Source organism: Mizuhopecten yessoensis, unplaced genomic scaffold (genome assembly GCF_002113885.1).
Source record: "Mizuhopecten yessoensis strain PY_sf001 unplaced genomic scaffold, ASM211388v2 scaffold10763, whole genome shotgun sequence".
NCBI lineage: Eukaryota > Metazoa > Mollusca > Bivalvia > Pectinida > Pectinidae > Mizuhopecten > Mizuhopecten yessoensis.
The window spans coordinates 109,963-136,978 of NW_018408709.1; the positions used below are offsets into that span (position 1 = coordinate 109,963).

Sequence of the window (27,016 nt, forward strand, 5' to 3'; positions counted from 1 at the left end):
GTAAATGGCAAATCTGAAATCTGGTAAAAAAACGACTGCTATCAACTATTTAAATGCTGTAGTAACATTTTCATGATTAGCTAATGAAAAATACCTTCATCTCCATGTCAGTAAAATCAATCCTACAGTTTTAGTTAGGTACCAGGTACTATCACCATATAACATAAACAAGACAAAAATAAACAAACAAGTGAGGACCACCATGAATTAACCAAACTCTGATCTCACTTCTGAGGGAACACAATCAACCTCACCCTTGTTCTAACAAAATAACTCTGATCTTACTTCTACTGAAATGTAATCAACCTCACCCTTGTTCTAACAAAATAACTCTGATCTTACTTCTACTGAAATGTAATCAACCTCACCCTTGTTCTAACAAAATACCTTAAACTTACTGGTATTAAGTAGGATAAACTAGGAGACACGTATGTGCGGCAAAGCCTGGTAGCCTAGCTTGTATAAATTACCTAACTCTTCGTGTAGCCTGGTAGCCTAGCTTGTATAAATTACCTAACTCTTAGTGTAGCCTGGTAGCCTAGCTTGTATAAATTACCTACCTCTTCGTGTAGCCTGGTAGCCTAGCTTGTATAAATTACCTAACTCTTCGTGTAGCCTGGTAGCTTAGCTTGTATAAATTACCTAACTCTTCGTGTAGATTCAAATTAATGTGCAGTTTGCTTTAATGTGTGTGCTAATTAGAGGAAAAATATAATTGAAGGAAGATACAAAGAGATGATGAAACCAAACTATAAAGGTTAGTGCTTTCTTACTCAAAAAACACGAACTTAGATTATATATATTCAGAAATAATTCTCCAACAATCAGAAGTCGTTATAATGCAATCAAGCAATGTGTAACAAACTGGGAATTGTAATATCGAGGGTGACAGCAGAACAGGTTTACACATAGAAAGCTCTTGGTATAACCAAAGTGCATGTTTTTTTAAAGTGTTAGAGCAGTCTCACAAGTCATCAAGTATAATTCTCCAGCTCAAGAAAACAAGGACAGATGAATAAATAATCTGATCCATCCAAAAAGGCTATATATAAATAGCGGTCTCATCAGGGAACAGGGTATATCAACAAGAAAGAGCATGTGGCGACAAACACAGTCAAACAAAAATAAGACACGTAATAGTCGAGGGGCGTTAGTCTTGGGAACGACACTAGTTGTTGCACAGTTAAAGCGACAAGTGCTGGCCGCAGTCCCTCAATGATGTCTTCACATGCACATAGATGATGCTCCTGGAACGAAAGCAAACATTCAACACTCGGTTAGCTACTAACATTGTGGACACTTCCTACAGCACATTCAATTCTGTTAGTTATGTAACTTCTTGATGTTCCTGATCTAATTGTTAGTATATTCCAGGCCAATATTATGTTACCGATCAGCTCCATGCTATTATATGGTTTAGTACTAACACAAAACACAATGTATTAACATGTAAGTTATTTCATGTAACTTGACATGACGAGTTATGACATGATGAACGGGGTAAAATGTTTTACACGCATGCAGAGATTTGTCTTTTAAAAGCATGCAGCAATATCAGAGAACTCATACAAGGGAGATAACTACAGTCCAAGAAGAACTCATACAAGGGAGATAACTACAGTCGGAGAAGAACTCATACAAGGGAGATAACTGTGCAACAACTAGCTGCAAAAGAAAACAGAACAGAAAGTTAACATTATGTCCCCATCTAAACATTAGTTACATACTTTTAACCTTCAGTCCATTTATGGCAGGGACTGTATCAGTCCTGGTTATCTCTCGAAAATCAACAAATAAATCATACAATTATTTGCTTATTCACATATTTTGAACAACACACTTTGAAAAGAAATTCATATCAACTGATATTTTTCGGAACAAATTTTCCTCAATAATCCTGTTTAAGTTTACAGTGAGATCTAAAACATATAAACAAATTGACATATTTATATAATTATATAAAGCCATATTATTTCAGGTATGAGAAATCTTCTTTGAATCCAGGTCTTGTTTCCTGATTCAGGGTGCTCTCTTTCTGCCGTTGTCCTCATGAAGTGAATATATACACAATGCTTCCAACGTGTCCCTACTTCCCTGTGAAATCTGCCTTCAAAATGATTGCCGATTTATTTAGATAGGAACATAACTGAATGACAAAAAAAATTATACAGAAAAAATAAAACACAAAGTGAATGGTGACATCCAACATAACTGTGTAGCCAACACCCTTGTGTGTGGTGGTAAACCCACGTCTAACACACCATACAGTTGTGTGTGGTGGTAAACCCACGTCTAACACACCATACAGTTAACTCATGACAGGTTATTGTACCAGCCTGTTGTAGGAGAGGCATACAACCCAAAACTTGTCTAATAATGATCATTTATTCATTATCACGCAGAAAGCAAATTAATCAGGTGGTCAAAGACATTTTAAAAAAGAAAGGTATTATTGGAAATGTTTTCAAGGAGAGGTCAAATTTGGCTCTGACTGAAAACGTTTGGGAGACACAAGGTGACTCTGACTGAAAACGTTTAGGATACACAAGGGCAAATTCTTTTTAACATTAACCTTCAAGGTGGTTGGTCATCTGTCAGCAAATAAGAACTTTTGAATATTTAAAGAAAGCATATCTGCATCCACCCTTTTCTTCTTGTGTTTCTTTTCTCTGTTTGGTGACTAGCCAAACAATGTGATGTAGATTCCACAAAGTTATTAACAACAGGCTGATACAAAAAAACTTTACCACACCTCACAACCACTTCTCGAAGGTAATCAAGTGACCAAATGTTATCTTTGTTTTGTAAATGTGTACAATTTCTAATGCTGTACATCACTGTGTTTCATCCCTACTTCAGATACATATAAACATTTGTCTGACATATATGGTCATTTCAATTCACAAGGACTTTGGAATTCACATGAAAATAGGTATATGGTACAAATTGACTGTAATTATCTTGATGTGTGATAGAAATAACAGTAGAACACTTCTAAGACAATACAATATCAGACATAGGTAACAGGCTGAGAATTATTTTCAAAATGTCATTACGATTTCTGTTAACTAATATATTAAATAGATAATAACATACAGAAATCAGTAAACAAACAGAATAATCTTTGTAACAAGATGGGCCTTAATAGCTCACCTGCTATACTTTTTTAATATTAAACAGACAGATGGACTTTAAGAACATATTTCATAAATTTGTTGTGCGAATGTTTAATTTGCATAACTGTATGTTTTTTTTAACATTTATGACAAAACTTGTCAGCCTTAACTGCATTAAAAATGAATGTATGATCCTTCAGACAAAAAAAAAACCAACAGTTTTTTTTAAAAGTTATTTTCCTAGGACAATTTACCTAATGACTTGTTATGACTTTTTTCCCTTCAACAAACTTTTAATATAAGAAGTATCCTCTGGGCAAAATTATGTTGATTTTAATTTATCCATAATCAAAAATAGGATTTACCTATATTTTCAACTTGGACCCCACCCAAATGCCCCCTGGACAGCCACATCCTTCGATTATAAATTTATGTTTCTCCTTGGCTCAAAGATGTTCCAGAAAAATTCAAATCTTTAACCTGTTCTGAAGGAAAAGGATTTTTACCAGCATTTCCCCAATGGGAGGCCTGCCCCTCTACCCCCCAATGGGAGGCCTGCCCCTCTACCCCTTAAATAGGAGGCCTGCCCCTCTACCCACCAATAGGAGGCCTGCCCCTCTACCCACCAATGGGAGGTCTGCCCCTCTACCCCTTAGGGGTTAACTCCCTCTCTTTATACCATGTTAATTGAATTTCCAATGGCAAATGGAAGCTCAAACCAAATGATAGTAAAATTCTTTAACTCCAGCTCAAAGAGTATGATTTTAAAGATTTCACCCAAACCCTTCAATTACGCTGAAATAACTTGTTTCATAGTTGCTGAACTATAAACTATAAATAAAGTTTATATATATATATTTACACTTGGCCCAAAAATGCTCCAGAATAATCTAGATTAACATTCTTTTAACATTTAAAACTTCCCGAATCCTCTTCCACCTAACACCCCCCCCCCCCCCAACCCCCCCCCCCCCCCCTTTTCCTCGGTGGGTGGGGTACACACCCTTCATTTACACAAAATTGAATCTCCTTAGCCTAGCAATGTTTCTACTACTAGTATGGTCAAAATCCATTTAGCCATTCAAGACTACTAGGCTTTTTAGTGTCTAGTTGACTGACGATGACAGACGATGCACTACAGCATATAAGCTCACTCTCCCTTCAGGCAAGCAAGCTAAAAAATCATGTTCAAATAATAAAGAAATTCAAACAGAACAATAAAACTACAAAGAACAAATAAAACACTAGAAAATGATAAAAGTAAACAAATAAAGCTATCTCCCTTCTCCCATTCCAATTTAATTATTATCCATACACACTTCATAACTATTTGTCAAATAGGTTACATAAAGTCAACAGGGTGAAAAGATCAACAAGTGAGAAATGCAACATATGTCAAAAACTGTTTGCTTCAATGAGGAGAAAAAGATCATCAATTGAAAAACTGTCATATTAACTCAAGATTTTACAAAAAAAATATGATCCAAAGATATCAAATTATTTGTGAACTCAAGGTTTTGAAAATTTATTCTGATTTTTTACAGAAGCTCCAAGAAAATAAACGGATGGACCTTGTCTGATGTATACATACCCTATTTACTCCAATTTTCCGACAAGCCTCTAGAAAGTTTTCCACATTTTTCCGACATTTGGCCAGGGTGAGTTTTGGCTGAAAGAGATTACAAGTAAGGATATTTCATATTTCATCTGATTGAAGAAGATCACCAGCATTATCATGTCTGGACTAGATGATATATTTTGTGTGAGGCACTGTGTTTGAAACTATAGATAACGTAAACATTATAGTGTTTGACCAGTGGAGTACGGTCCCTCTGGTGACATGTATATCAGAGTGAGTTGATGGAGTATAAACCTACCACAGCAGGTGAAGGGACATGTATACTGGTGATATGTATATCAGAGTGAGTTGATATAGTATAAACCTACCACAGCAGGTGTATGGACATGTATACTGGTGATATGTATATCAGAGTGAGTTGATAGAGTATAAACCTACCACAGCAGGTGTAGGGACATGTATACTGGTGATATGTATATCAGAGTGAGTTGATAGAGTATAAACCTACCACAGCAGGTGAAGGGACATGTATACTGGTGACATGTATATCAGAGTGAGGTGATGGAGTATAAACCTACCACAGCAGGTGATGGGACATGTATACTGGTGACATGTATATCAGAGTGAGTTGATGGAGTATAAACCTACCACAGCTGGAGAAGGGACATGTATACTGGTGACAGAGCGGGGTCGGATACTGTTTGCGAGCTGACAAAGCAGCACACCATCTCGTAGTACATCCTGGATATTTTCCGGAAGCGTCACCTTTAACTTGGTCTCAATCGTCTGCAAAATAAAAACATTACATTACTTTACATGGCCTAATGCCAGTGAAGGTCATTGTGACATTGGTTTGGTGAACTTTCTGTGATATTCAGCTCCTTCCCAAAAATAGTTTCACTCTAAGAAGTCTGTCTTTGACACTGATTACAAGGGAAATACTCACACAAATGATTTGTATTCACAAATTATGGGTATTTAGTTTTGAGTAGCATATGCCTTGAAAATAATAATGTTTTCTGAATGCAATTCATTTCAATGTAGTTTGGATTAACAAATTTACTTTGACTCACCCTTCTTAAACTTTCCATGGTTTCAACTTCCTCTCTCTGTTGATCCATCTGCCGCCGGATCGTAAAATTTGGATCCGAGTCCTTGTAACTGTCTATCACTTTCATCGTGCTATTTGACAGGACTGGGGATAAATAAGGCAACATGTCAATGATGTAAAAACATCAATGGTAATACTTCAATAATAAATAAGGCAACATATCAATGATGTAAAAACATCAATGGTAACACTTCAATGATAAATAATATCTAGACTATGATAGCTAATATTTACAGACAATTATAGCTAATATCTACAGACTATGACAGCTAATAACTACAGACAATGATAGCTAATATCTACAGACAATGATAGCTAATATCTACAGACTATGATAGCTAATTAATAATATCTTAATATCTACAGACAATGATAGCTTATATCTACAGACAATGATAGCTAATATCTACAGACAATGATAGCTAATATCTACAGACTGTTCAGCATCCAAATTATACTTTCACTTCACAATCTGCTGTACTTATTTATCAGACAATAGAAACCATGCTATCACAACCTATCCCCTATGGTCCTCTTTCAATATTTCACTATCAAAATGAATAAAATATCCACAGTTGATCCTAGTCAGGCGAATCGTATCATAAGCTGCCCATTATGTACCATTACAGTGAAACTCCACACAAAGGTGACTGGTATTGGTTTACCTGCTCCCTGACGTTTGGCAGACACAGAGGAATAACTGGTGCGGGGTGCCAGGATTTTCTTCTTGTCTTCATCAGATGATGTACTGCTTTGTCTCTGTTAATCCAAATGTATGTCAAATTAAACATCGATACAAATCAAGTATAATCAGCGGAGGAATAAAACGCAACCTAACTGGATTAAATAAGACACTATAGTTTCAGAGAATAACAAGAGATTCTAGAAGGATCTTGGCACCTACAATGAAGGGATCTTTATCAGATCTACAAATAAATGATGATATTTTAACATCTTTCGTCTTCATTTTCCTTGCAGGTAATATTACTCATGCAAGAAATCCTAAATGGGAATGCTGTTCACTGACTGAAACCTCATAATGTCATATGTTATTTGCCACTCTGACAAATGTTATTTTAGGAGAACTACATAACTGTATGTAAAATGATTAGAAGTGCTGTCAATAAGATGAATTTTCATTAGGGCCACCGGTTCTTTTTAACAAGGGGACCAAACATATACAAAAATAATAACCAAATTGAACTGTCAAAATTCAAGATGGCTGTCTGGTGGCCATCTTGGTTTTCATATCAGTCACAAAAATCAATATGCATAACTACGGACTATGGGGAACCTTCATGTGAAATTTGAGAAAGATTTCTCCAGTACTTTCTGAGGAGTAGCAAAAACAAACTTTCACTTTCAAAAGCAGCCATCTTGGTTTTTCAATCAGTCTCAATATTCAATATGTATAACTAGGGACCAAGGGGAACCTTCATGTGAAGTTTGAGGATTCTTCTAGTTCTTTCTGAGAAACACCGCTAACCAGTATTGACTGATGGATAGACGGACAGACAGATGAAGGATGATTTGTACCGCTAACCAGTTTTGACTGATGGATAGACAGACAGATGAAGGGTGATTCGTACCGCTAACCAGTATTGACTGATGGATAGACGGACAGACAGATGAAGGGTGATTTGAACATCAGATGATGGGCTAAAAGGTCTGGACTAACCATCACTGCATCATTGCACCCAAAATACTAGCTTTACCACATTTCTATAAAAAGCCCATTTTAGAGGAGAATTCTATTTGGACAATAACAAAATACCAACTCCTTCAAAAAATTGTAATGTATCTTAACATAGAAAAAGATAATGGGTGTTTGTTACACCATTAAGCTACCAGCCATTTATCATCAACTTAGGTCTTTTGTTATTAAGCCGAATCTGTTTGAAGATTTAAACAGATTCGATCTTTGATACCTTGAACATTTTCAAGGTGATTCATTGTAACAAACTTGACAGCCCTTTCTCCCAACATACCGGTCAATATCATGACCCTAGCTAGTCTCTTGGTTATTGAGAGGGGATGTTTAAATGTTTGAACACATTTAACCCAGATGATCTTGAGAGCAGGTAAAAACATTTCTATTGAATATCACTTATCCAGTCAAGTTGGCAGGCAACCCTAGATATCCAGTCAAGAAGTCACAAAGTCACTCTAACAAGGGAGTAATAAAGTCACAAAGTCACTCTAACAAGGGAGTAATAAAGTCACTCTAACAAGGGAGTAATAAAGTCACTCTAACAAGGAAGTAATAAAGTCACAAAGTCACTCTAACAAGGGAGTAATAAAGTCACAAAGTCACTCTAATAAGGGAGTAATAAAGTCACTCTAACAAGGGAGTAATAAAGTCAAAAAGTCTCACAAACTAAATCCTGTTTTTGAATTATTTCCTAATATGAGTTAATTTTGAAGATTTCCAAACTGGAATTTGTGTATGATACACAAGATGCTAAAGTCACCTTGGATACAAAGTTGTTGACGGCCTCTCTCTGAGTCTGGCGGAGTTTGTTTGGGTCGTCGAGGCGTGACTTGGCTCTCTGTGCCTCCTGATGTTGTGAAGTCTTCAAAGACTGGTGTTTCTGTCGAAACTCTTCCTCCTATGGAAAGACACCTATACACTTCACTTATCTGCTAGATTACTTTTGGCCGGCGACTTATATTTCAAATGGAAATTTGAGTTATGATATAACTGATACAGAACAATGATGTACATTTGCATTAAAATAAAATTCTGTTGACAAAAAGATCTATTCTGCATACCAGGAATCCTTCCTCCAGTGAAATATTAGTCCCTAATGATTGAAATATAATACAAAGTCAGCTGTGTATTTCAAAATACTAATTCACAGCTTACAATAGGGGTGTCACAATATATTGCAATACAGAATGAAAATATTGCGATACATATCCCGATATATTGGAAGGATGTGCTAAATTTTTTAATAAGTTGTTGTCAGAATGTTATCAAACTTAATCATATATAACATGGATCACATAGATTCAAGATTTTTGTCAAACCAACCATCGATTACAAAATAAAATTTCTATTACAAAATTTGTAGTAATATGCAAAGTTAAAACGACAAGCAGATACATAAAAACATGCTTTTGAAAAATATTGCAATACAGCAATATTTAATCTCTGTATTGTGTGGTACGTTACAATATACCTGTGTATTACGATATACCTGTTTTTCGATATATTCTGACAGCCCTAGCTAACAATCAGAAAAAAAAGGCACGATATAAATTGTGGAAAACATTTCCCAGTACAATATTGAGACATTACCAAACAAAGGTTGTTTAATCTATGTTTCTCTCTGACATGATGGAAACTATTTGTATTGAATGAGAAATATTTGATACTTCATTTGACCAGTCTAGTAAAAATACTAATCCTCTTTGACAGTGTACATATAGCTGTTACCAAACAAACACTCAACAACACAAATATCTTACAGGTGTTACATGGTTTTTCCTGGCACTGTTTGTTGATGCTGTAGTTGGTAACGTTTTTGACATAGCTGGTTGACGACCAACAGTACCCGTCGTGGATGCTGTCGTCGCTCGCCCATGACGCTCCACACCGGCAGGGCCCTTTGTGGGGTTCGTGGATGCAGCAACACGCTCGGATATTTTACCTCGTCTTGCCACTGAACTTGGAATCTGTTTTGATTCACCAGCTTTATTGACAGACGATGTTGATGAGGCTGGACTCGGTCCAGCGGATCCGATGGACGAACGGGGACTAGGACTTGGCGACACGAGTGACGTGGACGATGATCCAGAAGGATTTCTTGGGTTGGAGGGACCACTGCAGGTCAAAAATCACAAAAACAATTTAGCTTTTAAGTTTCAAGATAAGATAAGTTTTTCCAAAATTTACATTCAAACATGTAGAAAGCAACCCTGGTTCAATTTATATTAATTTTCAATTATTTCTCTATATCTGACCTGATATGACCGACATTTTTGGTTTTCAAACTGAATCTTTGAAATGAGTTACAGGACATACGTGTTCGATTGTACAGTAAAACCTGTATACTTTGACACTCTGAGGAACACAATACGCATGTATATAGGCGGTATTAGACAGGATGTCAAAGTCCACAGGCCTTACTGGGTACGCTTCATTACAAATGGAACATCATGTTTGATGAAACTGAGGTCACAATAATCCGGGGTCAGATGAGACATGTTTCACATATTAAGACAATAAACACGACTTGCAATATAATTTGTATCCCCATACACAAGTTAAATTAGTTCGTGACATCTTACAATATTTGTGAAACGTGAGTCAAAAGAAAATAATTGAAACTAAAAAGAAATCAACAAATTGGTGAAATTAGAAATAACGATGATTACAATTGCTTAGGTTATGCAAAGTAGGGTACGTAATACAGGTGTATTCAATGATGGTCCATCTGGAGTTTTTATTAACAAAACTTGCAAAGGAATTAAGAAAATATGGTTTAACAACTTCTACAAACGGCAATTGATTTGTGTGATAAGGACAAATAATTCAGAATTGAACATTCTTCTTTAAAATTGAAGTTGCACAAATGCAGATGTTTGTAGATTCTTTTACCCAATTTCATTATTTAAAATAGACAGTTTTACAAAATTTACAAACAAATATGAAAATCAAATAAATAATAAAAACGCAACAAAATAATTACTTCTTAACATGATTTGAGCGACTGGGATTATGGGGGATGGATGACTGGGGGTGTTTAGGGGTACTGTCAGATGCCGTTCTTCGGTAATGGGTGTTACTAGACGTCGTTTTCCGCTCCTCTTTAAAACTTTGTGACGTAGGGCCTGGTTTTCTGTAAGACACAATGTGCTAATTATAGACACTGGTTAGTGGTTGTGACACACTGGTCCATAACATCAAGGTGCCATGCCCTGTGACAAATCAACTCATTGTGGCTTCAACAACCAACAAATCATGGACACGGGTTGTTTTTATATAAAAAAAATAATCAACAAATGCACCTTCTAAGTTGGAACTGTAACCGTTTTAAGTGGAATTTATTTCAACAATTCTTAATTCTTTTATTCAAAATCCTTTAAATTCGTAACGTACACGACTTTTAAAATGATATATTAAGGTATAATATAGAACTTACTTTGATGAATACATGAGATACTTTGCACATTTCATTTTTTCCCTTTAGCCAATCACCATTACACAAGTTCTATAACAAGATCCAAGGTAACCATGCAAGTTCTACGATACAGTACCACAACTGACACGAGATCATCAGTGTGCACAGCATTGCTACAACTCGAAGTTTACAGTCAGAGGCAAACTGGCAACAGTTACTTATAACTTTACATGAAAGCTGAGTTTTTTGTTTTTTTTTAGAAAAGCTGATCATATTTCGAAGTTGTTGTGCAGCAGGTTTCAACAGAAGCAACACCGAAATTTCTGTTTTTTAAAGTGTCCAATGAAAGCTAAAAGCAACATTCTTTTAAAACAATCAGGGTCAACCAAGAAGCTCAGAGGTCTAATTTGAAGCCAAGTCCATGTCAAGGGGAAGATTAGAAATCCACAGTATTAGTAAGGTAAGGGATTGTCATGTTTCCTCTCGTCTTGATTTTAATAAAAATCAAAATCAAAAAGAATTCAAAACAAACTGAAGAAAATCAAAAATAAACCAAAGTAAGATTCATCATTTTTTTTGAAAATGAACATTGGTTACTCAAAATATGTGTCAGATCTATACAATTTTTTTTTCTCTGTTTTAGTGCAACAAAATTATAACTTCTTAAAGAATATTTTTCTCAGATTTTCCCAAAAGATAAAATTATCAATAATACTTTGATCACTTCATGTCATAACTGAAATTATGCTGATTGTGTCTTCAGTAACGCAGACAACTTCACTCTACCGGAACGTGTTGGACAAATCTCATACCCATATTGCATGCTATAGGTATCCGTTGGACTGCTGTCATAGCGATTCCCATACGAGTACCCTGTAGGAGAGTACCCCGTTGGTGAGTACCCCGTTGATGAGTACCCAGAGTACCCGGTCGGGGGGTCAGGTGCATGCCAAGTGTTGTGCAGGTACCCGTAACTGGAACAAACAAGGGGAGACAAGCATGCAGAAACATATCACCACCAGGGGGCATCGACGGAGACGGTGGAGTGAAAGGTCGCAGTGATCAACAAGTCCCTTTGCTACATGTGAGCAGATGCAGAGTTAGCAGTTAGTAGTAGCAGCCAAGGTGACCCCATAAAACATTCATCTGTCCAAATGTGGTTAGCCGTACACATATTTTTTGGTCTATTAACCATAACGGAAAGTCGTCAATCGTTTTTGAAAGAGTGTGTAAGATATAGTATAAATATCTTTTGTAAACAGATTTTGATCAAAAAGAAATTTGTCTCGCAGCTAACCAAACCTGCAGTACATAAATCATGCTTCAGGCAGCAAGCTTAGCACAAGCCAAAACTAATCTCAATTTTATGTGGGAGCAGTTGTTTTCAATAGTTCCACATTAAACACCAGCAATCTCTTTATTCTGCCTCTCTTTTGTTCATTTTCATACCATGAATCATGAATATTTATTTTTTATTTTTTTCCCCTTCCATACTTCTTACATATCATGAAATATCCATTATTTCCTTCAATACTGAAATGTAACGTCTCCTCTGTTTATAATACACAGGTATGTTGTTTCTAATATTACTAATGGCTTTCGCATTAAAAGAATATTTGCTTACAATGTTTCCCAAATTGTTAGGACACCCAACCTGCCCTACACACATATCTCCCACACCTGCCCTACACACATATCTCCCACACCTGCCCTACACCCATATCTCCAACCACCTCCTACACACATATCTCCCACACCTGCCCTACACACATATCTCCAACCACCTCCTAAATACACACATATTTACTATAGTGCCCATTGATATAATGTGTTCAGCTTTTATTTTTTTTTTATTTTTTTTTTAATTTTATCACACGAACAATTTCAATAAATAAATACATTTTTGATCATTTCTTTTATAATGATTAAGGCTTCAAACTAGGGTTGTCAACAGTTACTTGGTTGGAAGACCACAAACCGGTAACCAAAATCGGTTACCAAAGAGTTGGACATATATTTATATCCCCCTGGGGAGCTCCATGTTTACCTAGCTTATACCTCCTTATACTCTACCGGTGAGACTGAAATCAGATCTTTTTGGCAATAAAAACAATGCTCAGGCTAGCCTTTTAGGGTGTTGTTTTGTATTTGATAGTAAGGATTGACAAAGAGTTGCAGACCACACCATAAAAAGCCTGAACCAATTTTTAACGGGAGCAAGAATGCAAATTTGTGAAATGTCAACTTTGCAAGGAAGAACTTGCTTTAAAGGGCGAGACGTAAAACAATTTTAAAGAGTACTCAATTGTATATCATTGAAACAGTGACAACATTGAGTAGACATAATGTGTATCCCACTTTATGCTGACTGATGCTGTCAATAAAATATACTTTGAATTTCCTGCGTTTAGGTGTTGACAGCTTGAAATAGGTGAGTAAACTATTGTGAAAAATTAATAAATATAAAGTGTAAACTCATTTTGAATGGAAAATTAACTAAACATTTGTATTCATTGTTGTTTATTGTTTGATTACTGAACAGAGAGATTTTAAAACCGGTTATTGGCGTTGGTTAGTAAGATTTTTCCAGTATTCGACTCTACTTCAAACTGTTTGAAATAAGATTGTAAAACAGCTAGATTAGGCCCTTTGATTGCATACAGGAGTCATTCCACACAATCATCATTTCAGACAGGCTACAGTATTGGTTTTGAGACAGGCCACTGATTCACTGTTAACATCCACTTGGTGTAAAATATTAAAGGAAATGAAAGATGCAGGATACATTTTTATATTTGTAGATAGTCGCTACCGTAATCTATGAAACACACTTACCATTAAAAGAAATGGTGTTCTCTTCTTTGTTTTTGTGATTAGTGTTTAAGAGATAACTAATGATAAGAAGGGAACTATAGGAGATTACTTCATATTAAGCTCAGTATTATTACTGCATGCCCATTATGCACAATTTGTTTTTGCAGGAAATGATTTGATATGTACAGGTGAAAGGGAAAATAAAAATATTATAATGTATGATTGTTCCTTTTTCTAATGAGGAGCCTGTCTGAAATAATTCATGAGTGTCCACCTGAAAAATAATCAAAGGGAGACAATTCAATTCAAACTTCCAAAACCTGACTTTTTTGTATACCAGTGGTAATTTCCACCCTTTTTACCCTATATCTGTACCAAGTCATAATTATGCATCTCATGAGGAAATTGTTTTGTAATGAACGTGTCTGGAATGTTTTGTTATTCTTCTATCAGCTGGATCAAAGACACCAAACTATATGCCATAGTCAAATGTCTGGTTACATGTGTAAAAAGCCTGAGTTTACGGAAAGTGTGTAATGATCTACAACTATCTTTATCCAAAGTAAGTTGTACATGCATGCTAAATTTGTTTAAATTTTACTATTCTAACCCAAAACACATTTTTTCGGTAACATTTTACATATAAAAATGCCCCATGATTTGGATTATCTTGGATTATCTTGGATGTTTGATTAAGGGTCAATCTATATTTTTTCCATTCTGGAGTGTTAAATGATGAGCACACAAACACACTCGTACAAACTCTATTTACCTACTGTTACACAGCAACTGTCAGCTTGAAAAAATATGTATTTTTTAATCTAATTACCCAACTTCTATAACATTGCGAGTCTTCAGTCAAGACTGTCAGTGAGCTGCCCACATTTAGTCAAGACTGTCAGTGAGCTGCCCACATTTAGTCAAGACTGACAGTGAGCTGCCCACGTTTCCTCAAGACTGACAGTGAGCTGCCCACGTTTCCTCAAGACTGACAGTGAGCTGCCCACAGTTAGTCAAGACTGACAGTGAGTTGTCAACTTTCTGTCAAGATTGATAGTGAGCTGCCTGTATTCATTGAACACTGACAGTGAGCTGCCTGTATTCATTGAGCACTGACAGTGAGCTGTTCACTCAGTCAAGACTGACAGTGACATTAACTGTAAAGGTCATTTGAAAGCCCCGACAACTAAAACCAGGTGTTGGATTGTCCACTTAAGTTTACAACTTGTTTCCAAGTCAGATTAAATGGGTTAGTTAAGTTGTTAGTGACAAGGTGAGCATGCAAAGGGAGGTAAACAGGGATAACGAAAGTAAACAAGGCAAGCAGACATCAAGGGAATCAAACAAACCATCCAATTTTAGTACAAGGTACCTTAATGCGCTATCGATAGTGCTTCTGCGTGGCTTCATTTTCCTTTCGTGGAAAAAAAATAGAATCTCTGTATGTGTTTTGTGTAAACAGAGAACACAGTAACATGTCTGGGGTCTGATATATAAACAAAATATAGACAGAAATTTATACTGATCACAGTAACATGTCTGGGGTCTGATATATAAACAAAATATAGACAGAAATTCATACTGATCACAGTAACATGTCTGGGGTCTGATATATAAACAAAATATAGACAGAAATTCATACTGATCACAGTAACATGTCTGGGGTCTGATATATAAACAAAATATAGACAGAAATTCATACTGATCACAGTAACATGTCTGGGGTCTGATATATAAACAAAATATAGACAGAAATTCATACTGATCACAGTAACATGTCTGGGGTCTGATATATAAACAAAATATAGACAGAAATTCATACTGATCACAGTAACATGTCTGGGGTCTGATATATAAACAAAATATAGACAGAAATTCATACTGATCACAGTAACATGTCTGGGGTCTGATATATAAACAAAATATAGACAGAAATTCATACTGATCACAGTAACATGTCTGGGGTCTGATATATAAACAAAATATAGACAGAAATTCATACTGATCACAGTAACATGTCTGGGGTCTGATATATAAACAAAATATAGACAGAAATTCATACTGATCACAGTAACATGTCTGGGGTCTGATATATAAACAAAATATAGACAGAAATTCATACTGATCACAGTAACATGTCTGGGGTCTGATATATAAACAAAATATAGACAGAAATTCATACTGATCACAGTAACATGTCTGGGGTCTGATATATAAACAAAATATAGACAGAAATTCATACTGATCACAGTAACATGTCTGGGGTCTGATATATAAACAAAATATAGACAGAAATTCATACTGATCACAGTAACATGTCTGGGGTCTGATATATAAACAAAATATAGACAGAAATTCATACTGATCACAGTAACATGTCTGGGGTCTGATATATAAACAAAATATAGACAGAAATTCATACTGATCACAGTAACATGTCTGGGGTCTGATATATAAACAAAATATAGACAGAAATTCATACTGATCACAGTAACATGTCTGGGGTCTGATATATAAACAAAATATAGACAGAAATTCATACTGATCACAGTAACATGTCTGGGGTCTGATATATAAACAAAATATAGACAGAAATTCATACTGATCACAGTAACATGTCTGGGGTCTGATATATAAACAAAATATAGACAGAAATTTATACTGATCACAGTAACAGAAACACAGTGAACTCAATGTAGGTATAAACAAAGAGCAAACACAACAACATTTACAGACAGTTTATAACTGTATAAGGGATTAGGGACAGATTTTCAAAACCAAACTTGAAAATTAAGAAAATTGAATTTCAAAAATCACATTGGCAATAATTGTATATATTGAATATTTCCAAATCAGTTCTAGAATATTGAGCAATTTACAGGGTTAGTTTTAGAAAAAGTGATGCATATGATATAAATGACAGTTTTAAAGTGAACAAAATTCATCAAATCAGTGGAAAACACAGCAAAGAAATCAATGGTGGTATCAAGGCATTCTTACACATTCTCAACCTGACAGAAGTCAGCTTTAAAGTCAGAGAAATCTCAGAATGTTTTTTCACAATGAAATCTTTGCAGATTGAGCACCACAGATATCACACTGAGTATAAGTATGCTTCTTCATATATATTTGCCTATTTTCTGATTATACCCGCTAAAATTTCAAAATGTTGTGTACAGATCTAGTGTAGACATATTATTTAATTTTAGTTATGGACATTCTTGAAAGGCTGATTGCTTGATTCACTTTTTTTCATATTTTATCAACATTGAGCAAAAATGTTTGAATTCTTCTACAGTAATTCCTATATGAATGAAAATTAAAATGGTGATGGATGCTAATAAGAGTTAGGGAAAACAATTATCATTTCTCATTTCCCACCCCCCGCCATAAAATTGTAGTTTAGATCAAAATTTGCAAACAACTTAACAAGAAAAAAAATTCTGATAAATTTCCTAAACACAAGCAGGCTCACAATTCTACAAAACCCAGTACATCTTTTAACTGACTTCAATCAGATTGAGAATTCATTATCAAAATAACAGTATCATGGGGAGAAAACTGTGCCATGCGGTCATAGAAAGCAGGTGGTAATGATATCTAATTAAGTCCTTGTCACAACACGATGCTGGACACACACAACCTGTATTACTGCTCATCTCACCAGTTATCTCCCTTTTATTTCTGGATCTCAAAGTGTATGTTATCTAACCCAATATCTGTTTGTTAACATTGATAAACATCTACAAAATAGACCGTTTCTCTCAGCCAATCACTTACCTTCTAATGGAACGAAACATTAGCTCGAGACTACACTTATTACAAAACTAAGTGTTAATTAATACGTGTTCATATACTGTACTAGAAAGAAATACTTTACCAGACTAAAGAATGCCTCTCATAAAAACAATTCTGATTAAAAATAGGAATAAGAACATGTTCAAATGAGTTCTAAAATTTGTAACATTGCATTGCTATGAAACATGGAAGGAGTTTCTTTCACTAAGATAACATTACTTCAATTTCCAACAGTGAAGAAAATAGCTACACCCAACAAGATTATGCCTGTATCGTTAACCTTTAATTTGAGGAACTATTTATTATTCCATACAAGTAAATACTTTACATGTGAAGGACGGCGATAAGATAGACAGGTGTAAGAGAGAACATACTTGTTTTCCACTTTGTACTTTTGTGAATCCTCATGCTGTTTCTGTTCTTCCATCTTCCGTGCTTCGTCCTTCTGTCTTTGATCTTCCCTTAACCTTGCTTCCTCCTGTCTCTGTGCTTCCTCCTGTAGTCGAGCCTCCTCTCTCTTCCGCACCTCCTCCTGTCTCTGTGCTTCCAGCCTGTAACAGGAAGCCCACAGTACCATCATGTCCCCTCATTAATCTCTTATTGGATTAACACAACTTTGTCTATCAACAATTCCCTTTATTCCTTCTGCCCAGAATCAGTCAGAATTTGCACTTCCTGTTCAGCAATGACCTTTTTATTTCAGATTTTTTTAGTCACAGGAAATGTGTACATGACATACAAAGTCACGTTATGGATTTGATCTATACTGCCTGTCCAGCAGTGCTATTTGTCAGTTGTTGACTTTTGATCAGGTGCATATTTGGTTACATGGACCTAAGAAAGTGATATAAGCTGAAACAAACTTCAGGTCATTTAAGTTTGTAAGGTCCTTATCACCAGGATAAAAGCCCCTTATTGTTATATTAGATATAATAGTTGTTATTCAAACAATCAACTAAATAGAATATATGAAAATTGTCAAGAGAAAAGTACTGCATTTATACTGCTTGTCCTGGGGTAATCATACTTTATACTGCCTGACCTGTGGTAATCATACTTTATACTGCCTGTCCAGGGGTAATCATACTTTATACTGCCTGTCCAGGGGTAATCATACTTTATACTGCTTGTCCAGGGGTAATCATACTTTATACTGCTTGTCCAGGGGTAATCATACTTTATACTGCTTGTCCAGGGGTAATCATACTTTATACTGCTTGTCCAGGGGTAATCATACTTTATACTGCTTGTCCAGGGGTAATCATACTTTATACTGCTTGTCCAGGGGTAATCATACTTTATACTGCTTGTCCAGGGGTAATCATACTTTATACTGCTTGTCCAGGGGTAATCATACTTTATACTGCTTGTCCAGGGGTAATCATACTTTATACTGCTTGTCCAGGGGTAATCATACTTTATACTGCTTGTCCAGGGGTAATCATACTTTATACTGCTTGTCCAGGGGTAATCATACTTTATACTGCTTGTCCAGGGGTAATCATACTTTAAACTGCTTGTCCTGGGGTAATCATACTGTATACTACCTGTCTTGTGGTGATCTTTTTTATATATTTTTCTGTCTGCTAGCCCAGCAGTGCTTATACCTTGCATCTTCCTGAGCGCGCATCTCGCCGCGCTGCCGGTCCAGCAGTGCTCTCTGCTCCTCCTGCAGCCTGATTGCGGCACGTCTACGCTGCTCCTTTTCATCCTCCTGTTCCTGCTGCATCCTCAGCTGCTCCGCCATCTTCTTCCTTCGTTCATAATCAGATTTCTGACGCTGAAGCTCCTGGAAAACATAATACCTCTAATCTTGTACAACTGACCTTTAGAAACGAGTCCATGTTAGTGAAGAATATATGTCAAGGTGTATAAAAACATCAACAAAAGGATTTTAAAAAGGAAAAGGAAATTTTGTGCGAAATGTTTAAAATTTCATTTTCTCAAATTATGATTAAGAACAAGAAAATTTACTATCAAATGTGATAACCATGCTTTTGGTCTGAAAAGGTTTAAATACAATAAGTTCTATTCATGCCTAAATTGAAGAATGACAAACTTTTGATACATTCTCATTTTTTACGCATGTGATTTAATGAAATTACACCAAAATTTACCAATACAGTTCAAGTTATAACCTTCTAGGTGAAAGATGTTAAATGCATGCATAGGTCAGAAAAATCCAAAAGCTCAAAAGGAGCATATCTGGACTTGTGTGAAATAAGACCTGCAGTCAGTCAAAACGTGGCCCAAACCTTGGTAGATAGCAATTGTAGGTTGTGTCAGTCAGACACTATGGAAACAGGCGATAGCAAAGAAACAAGAGGCCCAATGGGCCTGCATTGCTCACCTGGTATAAATCTCACACTTGTTACCTTAAAAGTGATCTAAGATAAATCTACAGGCAAAATATCAGTATATATGATTAACTGAAATTCAAAAGAACCTGTTAAAAGATTTTAAAACATTTCATCTGTGACCTTGAAAGTCGAATGAGGTCATTATGTTGAACACATTTTTATAGCCCTTCATTTCAGGATGCAACTTGCAAAATATCACCACCCTATCCTTTTGTTTATTGAAATTAGGTCACTTATAGGTTTATACATATTTGACCAAATGTGACCTTGAAAGTTGGTCAAGATCATTCCAACAAGAGGTCCAATGGGCCTGCACCTCACCTTCACCTGGTATTAATCTCACACTTGTAACCTTATAAGTGATATAAAATAAAGCTATAGGCAAAGGAGCTATTAGGCTATTAGCACCCAGACCTTTTGTTTATTGAGATAAGGTCATTTAAAGGTTTATACATATTTGACAAAATGTGACCTTGAAAGTGGGGCAAGGTCATTGAAATGAACAAGTTTGATAGCCCTTCATCCAAGCATTCTACTGGCCAAATATCAACATTCTAGGTATTATGGTTATTCAGAAGCCGTTTGAAGATAATGAACGTATTTGATCCCTGTGACCTTAAAAAAGGTCAAGGTCATACATTTGAACAAACTTGGTAGCCCTTTATCCCAGCATGTTGTGGGCTACATATCATTCTGCACCTTTTGGTAATTCAGAAGAACTTGTTTGAAGTTTTTAACATATTTGACTCCTGTCACCTTGAATATGGGTGAAGGTCATTTATTTGAACCAACTTGGTAGCCCTTTTTCTCAGCATGCTACTGACCAAATATCATCATCCTGGTTTTTTTGCTTATTCAGAAGAAGTTAATTAAAGTTTTTTAACATATTTCACCCATCACCTTGAATATGGGTGAAGGACATTTATTTGAACAAACTTGGTAGCCTTTCATTCCAGTTTGCTACTGACCAAATATCATCATCCTGCATCTTTTGGTAATTCAGAAGAATTTTTTTGAAGTGTTTTTTTTAGACCATTGACCCCTGTGACCTTGAATATAAGTGAAGGTCATTCATTTAAACAAACATAGTAGCCTTTTATCGCAGCATGCTACTGGCCAAATATCATCCCCTTAGGCATTTTGCAACACAGAATTCCAGTTGCCCTTATATTTTTAGACAAGAATAGTAAGCGGCCTGCACTGCGTACCACAGGTGCTTCAAAAAAACAAATTTATCTAAAATATATTCCCTCATTTTCAGGACACATATTCAGCAGTAGTCCTTTGTGTTGATATTTGGAGTAAATATGCTTGGTGTTGAGTTTGACAATTTGCTGTGCATGCTGAAATATTTCAAGTGCAATTGCAGCATGGAAACCAAATAACCAGAATTGAGTACCTTCATTAATTAGGCGTAAATATGCACACATCAAAATTGTGATAGAACTTAGCTAGTTTGTTGTCACTACCACAGACAATACTGTCATTACCACAGACAAATCCATAGAACTTCGCTAGAGTTTTGTCGTAACCACAGACAAAACTGTCATTACCACAGACAAAACCATAGAACTTAGCTAGAGTTTTGTCATTACCACAGACAAAACTGTCATTTCCACAGACAAAACCATAGAACTTAGCTAGAGTTTTGTCATTACCACAGACAATACTGTCATTACCACAGACAATACTGTCATTTCCACAGACAAAACCATAGAACTTAGCTAGAGTTGTCATTACCACAGACAAAACCATAGAACTTAGCTGGAGTTTTGTCATTACCACAGACAAAACTGTCAGTTCCACAGACAAAACCATAGAACTTAGCTAGAGTTTTGTCATTACTACAGACAATACTGTCATTACCACAGACAATACTGTCATTACCACAGACAAAACCATAGAACTTAGCTAGAGTTTTGTCATTATCACAGACAAAACCATAGAACTTAGCTAGAGTTTTGTCATTATCACAGACAAAACCATAGAACTTAGCTAGAGTTTTGTCATTACCACAGACAATACTGTCATTACCACAGACAAAACCATAGAACTTAGCTAGAGTTTTGTCATAACCACAGACAAAACCATAGAACTTAGCTGGAGTTTCGTCATTACCACAGACAAAACTGTCAGTTCCACAGACAAAACCATAGAACTTAGCTAGAGTTTTGTCATTACTAGAGACAATACTGTCATTACCACAGACAATACTGTCATTACCACAGACAATACTGTCATTACTACAGACAATACTGTCATTACCACAGACAATACTGTCATTACCACAGACAATACTGTCATTACCACAGACAATACTGTCAGTTCCACAGACAAATCCATAGAACTTAGCTAGAGTTTTGTCATTACCACAGACAAAACTGTCATTTCCACAGACAAAACCATAGAACTTAGCTAGAGTTTTGTCATTACCACAGAGAATACTGTCATTACCACAGACAATACTGTCATTACCACAGACAAATCCATAGAACTTAGCTAGAGTTTTGTCATTACCACAAACAATACTGTCATTACCACCGAGAATACTGTCATTACCACCGACAATACTGTCATTTCCACAGACAAAGCCATAGAACTTAGCTAGTGTTTTGTCATTACTACAGACAAAACTGTCATTTCTACAGACAAAACCATAGAACATAGCTAGAGTTTTGTCAGTACCACAGAGAATACTGTAATTCACACAGACAATACTGTTATTACCACAGACAAAACCAGAGAACTTAGCTAGAGTTATCTTTACCACAGACAAAACCATAGAACTTAGCTAGAGTTTTGTCATTCCACAGACAAAACTGTCATTACCACAGACAATACTGTCATTACCAGACAAAACCATAGAACTTAGCTAGAGTTTTGTCATTACTACAGACAATACTTTCTCTTACCCTGGACAGGTGTATGTGCACTTTTACCGGTGTGAGATTTCCTTGTCTAACCCTAGGGTTGAGACGGGGGGGATTCCCCTATTCATAACAATGGTATGACATCACTTCAACAATACAATGACGTCACGTCAACAATCCATCAACGTGTCACGTCAACCCTGAATTTAGCATGTAATGTTATCATTACATTGTGTATATATTACAAATTGGGAGAACAGGGTAAGGGAAAAAAATTCATTCACCCCTTTGTGGAGAAGATAGAGGAATCTCAACCCTCGGGGAATGATTCTTAAGTTAAGAATCTTCCCCCTCCAGTTGAGACCCCCCTATCTCACCCCCAAGGGGGTGAAAGATTCTATTAGTCATTACCACAGAAAATACTAAAGAATGTAGAACCAAAAACCAGAAACTAAAAGGTGAAAGACAAATACACTGACAACCACACTCAAACTATAAACCAGTATTTTCTCTAAAAATGATTTTAAATCAAATTGGGGAGAAGGGAGGAAAAGAACCATATTTTGGCCACAAAATAAATGGAAGCAAAACATAAAAGTATTGATAGAAATATGACTTATATGTGTGGTTTTGGATGTGCTAGACTTATATGCGTGTTGCTAGATGTGCTGGACTTGTGTGTGGCATTAGGTCTGTGGCCTAGATGTGTATTGGTAGGTGTGTGGTCTAGATGTGTATTGGTAGGTGTGTTTGGCCTAGAGGTGTGTTGCTAGGTGTGCTTGGCCTAGAGGTGTGTTAGTGTTAGTGTTAATAGCTCACCTGGAAGTGTGTTTTCAATTTATAACCTATTGATTACCATACATGTTTAACAAAAAGGTACAGGGAATGTAAGCTGTAAATAAGACTGAACCCCTAAAGGCATAAAATGGTTATAGATTTGGGATCACAACTATTTCCATGTTACGTCCCAGGAAGCAATTTCAGTCCTGAGGGAACTGGCCACATTAAAAGGCAAAATTCCTAATAACAATTGTACATATCTGCTTATATATGGGTGTTTCAACTTTTTCATGTTATGACCTTGGGATGAGGTTTGACTTCTGACCAATCCTGGGACCCTGTCTCTTCATGTCTAGCAATTGTATATATTGTATCATTATAGGGTGGAGATTACTCTATGATACAGGGAGTAAGTATCAAGGGGTAAGGTTAACCTTAGGGCCAATCCTATTGGTCTTATCATGTTCAGCAATTCCATATATGGTTAAAGGATGATTATCTTAACTGTTTCTATCTGATGTCTCCAGTAATATTAGTCCTCACTGTTGGAGTCAGACCCCTGGCCATATCCTTGTAACATCAATCAATTCATCTCCTTATTTTCCTAACAACTATATACATGGTTACAGGGTGGAGATCTCGACTGTTTCCATATTTTTATCCAGGGATAAGATCTTAGGGGTAGGGCTGGACTCTCGGGTCAATCCTGGTAGCCTAAATCAATTCAAAGTTATGACCTCATTTCTCTACTAGACCCCACCCTGTGGTTGAGACCAGAACCTAGTGCAAGTTCTGGTAGCATGAATTTGGATTAACACCATTGCCTCCAGAATGGCCACACCCTAGCTTTGTGTAATGTTGAGTCCCCTTTCCCCAACATTGCTCCAGACCACAAAATTCATTCTGCTGTTCTTGACTAGTAGTATCTAAACGAATGGTTGATGATAGCTTGACTAGTAGTATCTAAACGAAGGGTTGATGTTAGCTTGACTAGTAGTATCTATAACGAATGGTTGATGATAGCTTGACTAGTAGTATCTAAACGAATGGTTGATGTTAGTTTAACAAACGGATATCGGACGACGTACACTGTGTAATGGAATAAGATCACTGGTCCTTCAGACAAAATGATCTAAAAACAATAAAATGGTAACTAAATACCTTTGGAAATAGAGAAGAGAGCAGGAATAAGGGGTGCCCAAGTTATAGGACAGGGAGTTAGACTGAAGCTTTATGAACCTATCTCTTTCTAGAGGGATTTATTAATTTCATAAAGTATGAGGATCATTCAGACAATCACGACCAACTTATTTCTGTCTAATTTAAGCAGTACTTATGATACAGAGACAACTCGAAACACTGAAGCTGAAGGAAATGTCATTCCTTAGCATTGTAAATATGAAACGTTTTACGGAAATATTTCAATCACTACAGATTATTTACCTTTACAATTGAACAGTGAGAAAAAATGTTTTGTAAATAATTTATTTGCTCAATTCATTGGAAAGTTCAGTATCGGTAAACATAAAATATGTTGCAAAAATCATAAAAACAAATTGAAATGATATCTAAAATAAAAAAGGTCTCAAACCATGCCATTCTTGGGGAGGGGGGAGGGGGGGGGGGAGAGTACAAAACTCAAGAAACAATGGCACACTGTATTAAAGTGGGTATAGAGAAAGAAGAAGTTGTTACTGGGGGAGAGCCACCCAGTCACGTGGGAGGAGCCAGTGTTAGTGGGCGTGGCAGAGCCAGTATTAGTGGGCGTGGCAGAGCAGTTAGTACACAACATGAACGTGTACAAACACAAGGAAGTCATGCAACAGTGACCTCTCAAGGAAAGGTGGGAAAGTGAACTTAAAAGAAAGATAAAGGGTCAGAACATGGATCAACAGATAAAATTTAACAATGATATATTTGTATGTGCTCAGTAGAATGTTGTGGTACAATGTGTAATGAATGCAGCAATTTTTGTCCTTATTTTCAACATAGCAACCTGTATGTTTAGGATTGGGAGAACATAGCAATATTTTCCCAGATTGGGAATGTTTCAATCAGATAAAAATATCTCATTTTTGTAGTAAAATAATAATATTTTACAATGTACTTTTTATCTCTGTTCTAATAATCAGCAATTTTCAATATTAAAATATGAAAAGAAAGAAATTGGCAGAAGTTTGAGTGTTTTAGAACATATTCTGGTAAAGAAAATACAGGAAATAAATTTTCAGTAAATATTTTAAGTGTGGTCTACTACAAACAATTGTACAAGCCTGAACAAAATCTCAAGAGGATGAACTTCCTGGCAACAGTTGAGACGTGAATGAATAATTGATTCATGTCCGTTGTTCTCTAAAACTGCCAATCCCAACCCCAGCTGTCTTTCTATAATGTCACACTGCCATCCAAACAGATATATTTTAGAGAGAACGCAACAGTAATGCCTTTCAGCCTTAAACCATTGTCAGGAAATGTTTTTGGAGATTTTTACTTATCACATGCAATGAATGAGCTGACTTGTCATTTTACCCCCATTAACCGGTGCGGTACTGTGCAGTCTCATCACAGAAATACACGTGTACTGTCAAGTGCGCTTTTCTGGTCCTGAAAAAAAATTCTTTGAAGATCACTACCATATTGTTCTGTCAACTTAGAGAGTTGCTCTTTAAATTGTAACGAGTCTGTCAGCCGTTGTTGGTCACACACACAAACACTGTATGCCTACAATTGCTGTATCTGTGTCACATAACAACCAATTTGTTTTGATGAAGGAATTACAGGGGTTTGATGACACATTATCTGGTATCAGGTTGCTATAAGATGTTAAGATTATTTTTCTATATGAAGGTCACATGAAATAATTTTAATAATTAATAATTAATAAATCTGTAGTCTTCATAGAGTGGTTCATACTACAGTGGAACCTGCTTATTATGATATCCTATTTGCCAGAGAAAAATATCATAATAACTGATATATATCATAATAACTGATATATATCATAATAACCAATTTCATAATAATTGGGTTCCACTGTATCATCTCTGTAATCGTTTTCTTTCTATACAAACAGATCTGACAAATGTCATTTTTTTTGATAACTAAATTTTCAATATCACACTTGATAATTTAAATTCAATTATGACTGAATAATAATATCTCACTTGATATATCAAATACAATCATAACTTAATATGTTCTTATTCATAACAATGATGACTTACGCAAGAAATGAATAAACAAGAGGCCCATGGGCCTTAACGGTCACCTGATATATTTATACAGAGAGTTGATTTTGTTTTTAACATGAACAGAAATATTATTCAAAGTGACAAAAAAACAATAAAACCACCTTACTCAATATCTAGCATACAGATTTCAGACTAAAAAGGATTTGAAACTAGCACCTCTGATTCTTAACAAGGAAAATGAAGAAATTTTAGCACACTGACTCCTTTGAGC

At 35.9% G+C, this 27,016-nt stretch overlaps 1 protein-coding gene across 8 annotated transcripts in view; it reads right to left on the reverse strand.

Annotated features, from left to right (window-relative positions):
- Positions 1-27,016, reverse strand: part of LOC110462215 (leucine-rich repeat and calponin homology domain-containing protein 3-like) — a 93,157-nt gene that overhangs the window by 16,330 nt on the left and 49,811 nt on the right. For 6 of the 8 annotated variants that reach the window (XR_002464255.1, XR_002464254.1, XM_021516076.1 and 3 more), the window contains 10 exons: positions 19,152-19,333; positions 17,919-18,095; positions 11,745-11,906; positions 10,501-10,650; positions 9,278-9,632; positions 8,278-8,415; positions 6,472-6,565; positions 5,769-5,890; positions 5,344-5,481; positions 4,708-4,785 (listed from right to left, as the gene is read on the reverse strand). Coding sequence is in view for 6 of the 8 variants with exons in the window: in XM_021516076.1 (XP_021371751.1) it covers positions 4,708-4,785; positions 5,344-5,481; positions 5,769-5,890; positions 6,472-6,565; positions 8,278-8,415; positions 9,278-9,632; positions 10,501-10,650; positions 11,745-11,906; positions 17,919-18,095; positions 19,152-19,333 (1,596 nt within the window). In the remaining 2 variants the exon portion in view is untranslated. Of the gene's footprint in view, positions 1-4,707; positions 4,786-5,343; positions 5,482-5,768; positions 5,891-6,471; positions 6,566-8,277; positions 8,416-9,277; positions 9,633-10,500; positions 10,651-11,744; positions 11,907-15,118; positions 15,161-17,918; positions 18,096-19,151; positions 19,334-27,016 lie in introns of all 8 variants that reach the window. The other 2 variants (XM_021516072.1, XM_021516073.1) reach the window with 2 other exon arrangements.